Genomic DNA, 10,013 nt, shown 5'->3' on the forward strand with positions numbered 1-10,013 from the left:
GGCCTCACTGCTGCCAGCTAAGAGAAGGGAGAGCAGAACAATGTTTGTTCACACCCTCTGTCTTTTCACATGTATTTGCCCTGTTTCCTTTCTCCCTCGTCTGCCTGGATGATTTCTTTATGTAGCATTTCATTGCCCCTCCTGGAAAATTGTTCACTTCTCCTTCCATGCGTCCTTCGAAGGTCTTTTCCTTTTTGTTTTGAGACAGAGTCTCACTCTATCACCAGGCTGGAGTGCAGTGGTGCAATCTCGGCTCACTGCAACCTCCGCCTCCTGGGTTCAAGTGATTCTCCTGCCTCAGCCTCCTGAGTAGCTGGGATTGCAGCCACCTGCCACTACACCTGGCTAATTTTTGTATTTTTAGTTGAGATGGGGTTTCACCATGTTGGTGACGATGGTCTTGATCTCTTGAGCGCGTGATCCACTGCCTCAGCCTCCCAAAGTACTGGGGTTACAGGCGTGAGCCATGGTGCCCAGCCCTTTGAACTTCTATTCAACAGATCTCACTGTATCACCATTCCTGGTAGATGTTTATCTCTGCCCTCAACCATGAGCTCCTCAAGGCAAGGACCATATCATGTTCATCACTGAGTCTCCAGTCTGGCACACTGTAAGGGCTCAGCGTTTCCTGACTGCATGAAAGATGGTGCTAGAAAATGAACAGGACAACTCTCAACTGCTGTAGTAGACAGTATACTTTTGCTACAACCTTGATGGGTTTACATAAAAAGGTCAGCACTTCTAAAAGAATCTTCTTTTAACTTAATCCTCAAACCCTGACATCTTCATCCCAGTTTTTATCTACATTATCATTATTATTATTATTAATGTTTTGTAGAGATAGGGGTCTCTTTATGTTGTCCAGGCTGGTCTTGAACTCCTGGCCTCAAGCAATCATCCTGCCTCTCAGTCTCCCAAAATGCTGGGATTATAGGTGTGAGTCATTACTCCCAGCCTCTATTTTATTATTAGTATTTCAAAAACTTATCTCTATGCTCTTAACATTATTGTTGGAATCAAGAAGGCATACATTTCACATTATTACCATTCATCTTTTATTACAATTAATTCTATTAAAACAATACTACTTGATTAAAGCTCTATGATTAAAAAATATTCCAGATTACCAGAAGAAAGTTCATTAAAAGACTACTCCAGGTCCAGAAAGATATAAGGTAATTTTGATTTGTTATAAAGACCAACGTGACCAACATGGCTTGTGACTGCATATTGTTTCAGAAGGGCAAAAAGGATTCAGTGTGAATAGGGAATCCAAAGAAAATGGAACAGACAAAAATAGAGATTGAACTAATACACCATGTTACTCTGAAAGGAATGATTTCTGTTTGTAAATTTCTTGTTCCTAAGGAACCAATCATGGGGTAGATCTTGTGAAATTTTACATTAGTTCTTCAATTTCCTGAACTTGAGATGAGACCACCTCACCATTCACCATCTCCTGCACAACTGTCTTGATTTTTCGGGTTTTGGTCGGGTCTAAAGATAAAAATGGAATAAGGGCGCAAAAGTTAGTGTTTCAAATATTAATCCAGCATTAGTTGTTTAATGCAGGTTTCTAAATTAAGCATTGGTTGATACAATCCATATAATTAAACTTTCAAAAGTAAATTTTACTTCTTAAAAATGTGTTTTATTGGCCGGGCGCGGTGGCTCACGCCTGTAATCCCTGCACTTTGGGAGGCCGAGGCGGGCAGATCACGAGGTCAGTAGATCGAGACCATCCTGGCTAACACGGTGAAACCCCGTCTCTACTAAAATACAAAATATTAGCCGGGCGTGGTGGCGGGCGCCTGTAGTCCCAGCTACTCGGGAGGCTGAGGCAGGAGAATGGCGCGAACCCGGGAGGCGGAGCTTGCAGTGAGCCGAGATGGTGCCACTGCACTCCAGCCTGGGCGACAGAGTGAAGACTCCGCCTCAAAAAAAAAAAAAAAAAAAAAAAATGTGTTTTATCCAATGAAAATGAAATGTATTCAGTGTTGCCTTGTACACATATGAAAACATTTTTTTAAGAAAACATTTCAAAGTTGGTTATGGTGATCATAATACCTTGTAGCAGAGTAGGTTTTTTTCCCTCCTGGGATTGCCAATTTTTTAATTTTTATTTTAATTTTCTTAGAGACAGGGTCTGGCTCTGTTGCCCAGGTTGGAATGCAGTGGCATGATCATAGCTCACTATAACCTCTAACTCCTGAGCTCAAGGGGTCCTCCTGCCTCAGCCACCAGAGTAGCCGAGATCACAGGCATACACCACCATGCCCAGCTATTTTTTTCTTAAGTTTTTTGTAGAGATGGGGTCTCACTGTTGCCCAGGTGGGTCACGAACTCCTGGCCTCAAGTGATCCTCCCACCTTAGTTTCCCAAAGCTATGAGATTACAGGCATGAGCCACCGTGCTCCCAAAAGTTTTAATATAGTACAGACTACTCATTTTGTGCAGGAATGCATAAATGTTTTTCCTTGGCTCAGAATATAAATATGCTTTAAATTAAAATTAATAATAATGCAATATTCAATGAGATCTTACAGGTTTTGCATTAATAAATGTGATTCTGACTTATTCTAAGTGATTCTAGGGTTTCTGCATACCTTTAGAGGAATCAGTTGACTGTGCTTGTGATTTGGAGTCTGTCACAAATAAACTTTCCTCCAAACCATCACTGTAAGAAAACAAAGGAGATGACCTCAAAAAGTGAAGCAACCTGGCTTTTAATGGAAGAGTTGGTCTCAGAAATTCGATTTCCCAATTTGTAGGCCTGAGTTCTTCCAACTAGTGCAGCCTCTGATCACTTTTGGAAAGCTTGTTAGAGTAGGTGGTTCAGGAGGCTACTAGGTGTCCTTCTTATCATCAGGTCTTTGATATCAGAAATTGAGTGCCTTTTGTAGTATAGGGAATACTAATTTACAAACTGTTTCTGACAGTAGTGCCTTTGTTCATTGCAGCATTTTATGAATTACCAAGTAAGATAATGGGTGAAAACACTTTGCAAAGTGTAGAGCATTTAGTAAATCCCAGGCATATCTTTACTAGACTTTGTTTGTTTGCTTTTCTGTCAACTAAAACCCCATTCCTTCTATTTCTGCTGTCCACTCTTGGTCAGCCCCTAAAGGTGTTTGCAGCCTTCGTTGTCTGCTCACCCCTGGGCCTCCCCGTCCAGCAGGCGGCGGTAGGTCTCAATCTCCAGCTCCAGGCGGGCCTTGACATTCAGCAGGCGCTGGTGGTCCACGTTCTGGCGCTCTGCATCCGCGCGCACCTGGAGCAGCTGTGCCTCCAGGTTGCTGATGAGCTGCTGCACCTGGGACAGCTGCGCGCAGTAATCGCCCTCGGCTTCGGCCAGCGAGTCTTCCAGGGATTTCTTCTGCACGCGGGAGGGAAATGGTATAGAAATAACGATGGAGGGGACCGAAAAGAGGAGGGCAGTCAACGGCTAATGTAATTTGGATGCAGCATTTTCTTTGGAAGTCCAAAGGATGCTGCTTCTGTTTGCTCACGAGCGTACCATGGCGAGCTGGGACTGCAGCTCGATCTCCAGGTTCTGAACGGCGCGTCGCAGGTCGGTGACCTCGCTCTTGCTGGACTGAAGCTGCTCGGTGTTGGTGCTAATCTCCTTCCGGAGCTCCCCGCTCTGCAACAGCAAAGACAGCCAGGGGACTCGAGCGCTGAGCTCGCTTGCAGGCCTTTCTGCGAATGTATCAAAGCCTTTGTTGTTTGTGTTACCTTTTCAATGAACCAGGCTTCAGCGTCCTTCCGATTCTGCTCAGCGATGGTTTCATACTGCGCCCGCATATCGTTGAGGAGCCTGGTGAGGTCCACTCCGGGGGCAGCGTCCATTTCTACGCTGACCTCACCTGGGCCGCCCACCCGGAAGCTTTGGAGTTCCTGGGGACAGCACGTGAGAGAGAGAGGGGCACAGGGGTCCATTGTGACTTTCGTGGGCCCTGGATACTTTTATCCTCCTGGGCCCCTTCCTACACACACACACACACACACACACACACACACTCTCTCTCTCTCTCTCTCTCTCTCTCTCTTAAAAATTCTATTTTATGACTGTTGGTATAAATATTAATGTAATATTTTAAAACTTTTTTAACCTAAAAATTCATATTTTTCTTCTGATTTTACAGGAACTTAAGACATATTAATGGGTCCCTGAAATTACCTCAGACCCTGGGAGCAGTGCCTGCTGTTCCTAATGGGTAAGTTGGCTCTGCTTCTTGAGGGGCCATGGCCTTTACATGAAAGGAGGCCTGGTGTACACTCACTGGGGTTTTCACCTACAGCTGCCAAACAGAGGGCTGCAGCAGTACCTGGGCTTGCACGCTGTTTGTGCCACAATCATTGAAAATCTAGTAGAAACTTCCTATTGCCAGCGTCCCTTCCTTGCCTAGCCTCCAATATGCACCGTGACATGTCAGAGTTTTCTGTGTGTTATGCTAAGTATAACCAGTTTCTCAAACACATATAACATTATATATTATTGGTAGACTTTTGTTCCTTAACTTTTAAAATACTCAGCTTTTTTTTTTCTTTTAAATCACTGAATTAGGACAGTTAGCATTCCTATTGTCATTGCTTTATAATGGAAATGACAAAATCAGAAAGTACCTCTAATCTGTTAAGCCTTAACAGGATCCACCATCACCACCACCACCACACACACATCACGCACACCACATGCACATCACATACACCACACACACATCCCACAGAAATCCAAAACAAATGGCCATTTTAACAGGGAGACAATGTATTCTCCATACTTGTTCCGACTCCAGATTTCTAAATTTGAAATTGTAATTTTTGGGTCTGGGAGAAAAAAAAAAGTAGCTGAGTGAGGCCGCCCTGTCTGACTCACTTCCTCATGGTTCTTCTTCATGTAGGCCAGCTCCTCATTCAGGCTCTCGATCTGCATCTCCAGGTCGGTCCTGGTCAGGGTCAGCTCGTCCAGCACCCGGCGCAGGCCATTGATGTCAGCCTCGACGCCCTGGCGTAGGGCCAGTTCATTCTCATACCTGAAAACCAAGTGCAAAGCAGTTGAGGGAATCAACACAGCCATTTGAACAAGGCCACTGATCTTCAGGGCTCGTTATTGCTTACATCTGTGCACCTACTTCATAATGGCAGCATTGCAATGTATGATGCGGATTTTGCTTTTGTGTTTTTTCTTTCCTTTGTTTCCACCATTGTTTACCGTTCAGTTGGAGAGAAGACAAGTGAAAAAATAATGAGGCAGTACTTTCCTACCAGCTATGAATCCCAATACCACAGCATCCCAGGGAATAATTTTCCCTTTGCTGGCTGCCATGGCTATAAATAGCAGCAGCCCTCTCTAAGTGGAATTTCTAAAAGCAGTTGAAAATAAGTTACTCTTTTTGCTTAATGTTCTTCATGATTTAACTTAAAACACTGATACTTCTTTAGTGGCTGTTACCAAAATTTTACAGGTTCAGGACCATGGCCATTGCAACTTCCGGTGTGGAAATTTTGTGAAGCAAAAAGGAAATTAGTATTTCTTCCTTATATCTGGGAGAGTTGAGCATAGAAAAGGAGGAAGGAATATAAAAATTAGTACATGGTTAATCTTTCCATTGTATGTGTCATCAGGAAACAATGGTTGATACATTGAAAACTGAGGTTTAGAGGCAGATGGATCATAAGGTCACGAGTTCGAAACCAGCCTGGCCAAGATAGTGAAACCCCATCTCTACTAAAAATACAAAAATTAGCTGGGCTCGGTGGCAGGTGCCTGTAATCCCAGCTACTTGGGAGGCTGAGGCAGGAGAATCATTTGAACCCAGGAGGCAGAGGTTGCAGTGAGCCGTGATCGCACCACTGCACTCCAGCCTGGGTGACAGAGCGAGACTCTGTCTCAAAAAAAAAAAGAAAAAAGAAAATTGAGGTTTAGGACTTTGGTAGGATTACGGTGTCAGTCACATCACGAGTCAATAGCACACTACAAATATAGTGATCCATAGCCCTGGGTTTAGGCAACTTATAATTTAAGGACATTTAATGTGAATTGCATTAGATTCTAATTACTTTCTAGAACACCCTATGTGAATTTACCAAAACACTAAATATATGGAGCATGTGAACTTCAGAAGATTTTATATCAGTGAAGACAGGACAGTAGGGTAGGGCAGAAGACATGGTGGGACATGGCCGTGATCCTCAGTTTCTTCCACTCACTTCATCCTGAAGTCCTCGGCAGCCAGTCTCGCATTGTCGATCTGCAAGAGGAGCTGGGCATTTCCAATGTTGGCTGCAATGATCTGGCAAAAAAGAGGTACACACACGAGATGAAGCCCTAAAAAACTAGTATTATACAAATATATTTTTGACACAAAGGTAAAAATGGTGATGTTAAATGCTGGTTTTTAGAGTTTAAGACAGTTTCATTTTTCTAAGACAATATCTGTATAAAATAATATTGAGAAGTAAAGAAATACAGATTTCCTACAGAAAGATAATGGAAATACAATCATTTCTTGGTAAATGATGAAATGGAATGAAACAACCTGGGATGAGAAAATTGCTGCAAGTACAGCCAAATTGGAAAATATCAAAGTTGTAGGTGATTATCACTGTAAAACATTGCAATGGTAAAAAGGAAAAAAATTCCCAAAGCCCCTCCAAAAGAAATCATCTTACCTTATTCCTGAGGTCTTCAATCAGTGGATAATATTTGCTGTAATCATTCTGTGAAGCATCTCCAGTCCCAGTTCCTCGTGTTTCATACCATTCTCGAATTTTGTTTTCTAGCTCAGTATTAGCCTCTTCTAGAGCTCGCACCTTATCCAGGTAGGAAGCTAATCTATCATTAAGATTTTGCATAGTTTCCTTTTCTGATCCAGAAAGAAGGCCTCCATCATTGCCTGAGAGAATACCTAGAGAGCCACCTCCTGGGCTGCCCCCAAATCCCATCCCCGGTCCTCCAAAGCCACTTCCACCCAGGGCTCTCCCATAACCAGCACCCAGTCCTCCTGCCATGGAACTTCCAGAGCCACCCCCAAAGCCAGAACTAGAACCAAACATGGAAGCAGCAGAAAAGCCTCCCCCATAGCTGGATCCAAAGCCAAAGGCACTTCCCCCATAGCCACTTCCAACACTGGAAGCAGACATGCCCCTGGGTCTGCCTGCTATCACACTCTGGGAGGAGAGCCGCCGGGACAGTCCGGGGGTGCGCACTGAGAGTGACATGGTGTTGTTGGAGAGATCCATAGCCTGGGGAATGTCCACAACTGGAGAGGAAGTTGTGCCAGCAAGCCAGGAAGCTAACCTTTTATAGGCTGTGAGATGGGTGTTGCAGTTGAAAAGTTCACTTTCTCCACTCAAAATTGGGTCCTCCCCCCAGGTTTTTGGCCAGCTCAACAAGTGAATGATTTATGTATAATGAAAATTCATTGATACAGAAGTAATTGAATAATCATTTCCATTAAATATTTGTTATATGAAAAAGAAAGCTGGGTGGAGTAGAGTCTACTTGTCATGAGGAATTTTTCTTCTCCAAATTAGTCTGTTGCCTCTATTCCCAGCACTGCCTAGCGTCTTGTACACAGTAGGAAGATAATGAACAATTGCTGAATGGATACGTTAAATACTTCTTCCTAAACCTTATGCTTTTTAAAATTCTTCTCTCATCTTTTCTGTTTGTTTCCTTTGGAAAATCCAACGTAAACCATTTGTTTCCTTTGGAAAAACCAATCCGATGTAAAATCCGATCATGATCAAGCATATCTTTTAGTGGAATACAGCTTCAGAAGCAGCTGTGAAATGCACTGGCAAAAGGTGGAGAATAAATACATTTTCCAGATTGATACTAGAATTTCCTTTCTTTCTTTTTTTTTTTTTTTTGTTTGAGATGGAGTCTCGCTCTGTCACCCAGGCTGGAGTGCAATGGCGCGATCTTGGCTCACTGCAAGCTCCGCCTCCCGGGTTCACGCCATTCTCCTGCCTCAGCCTCCCGAGTAGCTGGACTACAGGCGCCCGCCACCACGCCCGGCTCATTTTTTGTATTTTTAGTAGAGACGGGGTTTTACCGTGTTAGCCAGGATGGTCTCGATCTCCTGACCTCGTGATCCGCCCGCCTCGGCCTCCTAAAGTGCTGGGATTACAGGCGTGAGCCACCGCACCCGGCCAGAATTTCCATTTTCAAGGATTTTAAAACCTTGGCATTAGGATGTTGCACGTTTCTTTTCCCTCTGATTCTTCAACTCCAAAAAGTACTATTTTTGAGTAGAGTTGTTTGTAGCAGAGTTTATAGTAGAGTTTATCATCGTTGTTTAAGCAGTTTTGCCTTGTCTGATTGCTCACTGCTCTACACTCAGCACTTATGTTTATTCCTTCAACAGATATTGCCTGTAATGGTTGCTCAATAAATGTGTTGACTGGTTGAATGGACTGTGTGAACACTTCAGGTTTTATTGCCGTTATCAATAAGGAGAAAGTGGAAACACAGTTTAAATTAAGAAGTGATTAAAACCCCAAGTTTAAGAGGCTAGTGAACCATTTCAGTTGACTGCTATGATGAAAAAGAATAAATTATACAATATAGAATACATTGGATGTTATATTTTAAACTTTGCTGTGAAAACTTTGCAAAGCGTACTTCAAGGAATTGTATCCAGTATTTTTAAGACATAAAGTTCTTGTACTTTCTTGTTTGATGTATTATTTACCTTTGAAATTGATATGGCTTGTATATTGAACATGAAAACTAACGTTCTTGAAGGAAATGCATTAACTGAAAGAAGCCTGCTTTCAGAGAGAGTTGTAGATACCTGGAAACCAAGTAGTACAATTCCAGGGTGGTGGAATTCCCTTAGGAATTTAAATTGTGAGCATTTTGATTGGATAAGAAGGAATAAGGATTTTTCTTTTACATGTTTTCTTTGAGATGATGGCCCAAGTCTCTACATGTCTCATTGCAAAATAGTTCTATAGTTTTTTTTTTTTTTTAAATGTAGCCCTCTATGTATTTATTGCAGGAAATTTAGAAGGTGCAGAAAACATAAAGAAGATGTATGTATATATGAGTATTTTATATACATTTTTGAACATAATTGATTCAATATAAGATTTTATAATCTGCTTTTCTCTTAAGATTATGTAGTTATCTATCACTTGAATTTTAATAATTGGGTACAGAACATGGATTATGGATTCTTGGAAATTCATTATTGGATTCAAATTTCCAAATTCAGGTTGCTCTGTATTTGATGATAGGAAATAAAATTTCTGGGTGTAAATAAGTTTTCTTGCGAAGATGTTTATACTGATTTCATTAATAAGGTATACACTGACTGTGTGTACTATAGACATATATGTATTTTGACTAGAATGGATTTATTGAAATAAAATACATTAAAATCATTGTAAAGATACAGTTCCTGCCTTGTGGGAAACAGGGCCTTCATTTCTTCATCAGCGACCTCTGTTTCCTTATATATGGCCACTAAAACTCCTTTTCAATTGGTATATTTGGATTCTGTGTTTTATTTTATTCTAAGGAAAAGTTTTTAAAATATGCAAGTATTATAGATTTCTAAAATAAAATTGAATTCTTATTTGATTTAATAATACATAACTTTCATAAAAAGGAAGATTTTTATTTTTATTTACTTACCATTACTGGATTAAAAAAAATAATTTCAACTCTTATTTTAGATTCAGGAGGTACATGTGCAGGTTTGTTACGTGTGTATATTTCATGATGCTGAAGTTTGGGGTACAACTCATCTCATCACCCAGGCAGTAAGCATAGTACCCAACAGTTTTTTAACCTTTGCTCCCCACAGTAATTCCCAGTGTCTATTGTTGCCATTCTGTATGTCCATGAGTGCTCGATGTTTAACTCCCCAAAAGGAGGCTTTTAGAAGGCTTTCTATACATTTGTAAGTGGAGATTGAATCTATCTGGTAAAGATTAATTTCTCAGCAAAATTATTGGATACTTGTGAGATCATTGAGATGCTACTTAATACAAACAATTAA

The 10,013-nt window shown here is 41.5% G+C and overlaps 1 protein-coding gene and 1 long non-coding RNA gene across 2 annotated transcripts in view; one reads left to right on the forward strand and one right to left on the reverse strand.

Annotated features, from left to right (window-relative positions):
• Positions 1-8,417, forward strand: part of LOC105472201 (uncharacterized) — a 49,090-nt gene extending 40,673 nt beyond the window's left edge. Inside the window, exons 3-4 of the long non-coding RNA XR_011615837.1 lie at positions 4,146-4,217; positions 4,902-8,417. This is a non-coding gene — a long non-coding RNA (uncharacterized lncRNA). The remainder of the gene's footprint in view (positions 1-4,145; positions 4,218-4,901) is intronic.
• On the reverse strand, positions 1,042-7,242 carry LOC105472202 (keratin 12). The gene is made up of 8 exons (XM_011725225.2): positions 6,673-7,242; positions 6,211-6,293; positions 4,877-5,033; positions 3,736-3,897; positions 3,518-3,643; positions 3,156-3,376; positions 2,607-2,677; positions 1,042-1,497 (listed from the first exon to the last, which is right to left on the reverse strand). Exons 1-8 carry the CDS (start codon positions 7,240-7,242, stop codon positions 1,400-1,402), a joined length of 1,488 nt encoding a protein of 495 aa, XP_011723527.2. The 3' UTR covers positions 1,042-1,399.
• Positions 8,418-10,013: the final 1,596 nt, after the last annotated feature.

This window comes from Macaca nemestrina, chromosome 17, assembly GCF_043159975.1.
Source record: "Macaca nemestrina isolate mMacNem1 chromosome 17, mMacNem.hap1, whole genome shotgun sequence".
NCBI classification, from domain to species: Eukaryota; Metazoa; Chordata; class Mammalia; order Primates; family Cercopithecidae; genus Macaca; species Macaca nemestrina.

Coding starts and splice junctions, on each gene's coding strand:
- LOC105472202 (XM_011725225.2), bottom strand. CDS start 7,242: ATGGATCTCTCCAACAACACCATGTCACTCTCAGTGCGCACCCCCGGA. Junction 5,034..6,210: donor GCCGAGGACTTCAGGATGAA/GTGAGTGGAAGA, acceptor CTTGGTTTTCAG/GTATGAGAATGAACTGGCCC. Junction 2,678..3,155: donor CTGGACGGGGAGGCCCAGGG/GTGAGCAGACAA, acceptor GTTTTCTTACAG/TGATGGTTTGGAGGAAAGTT.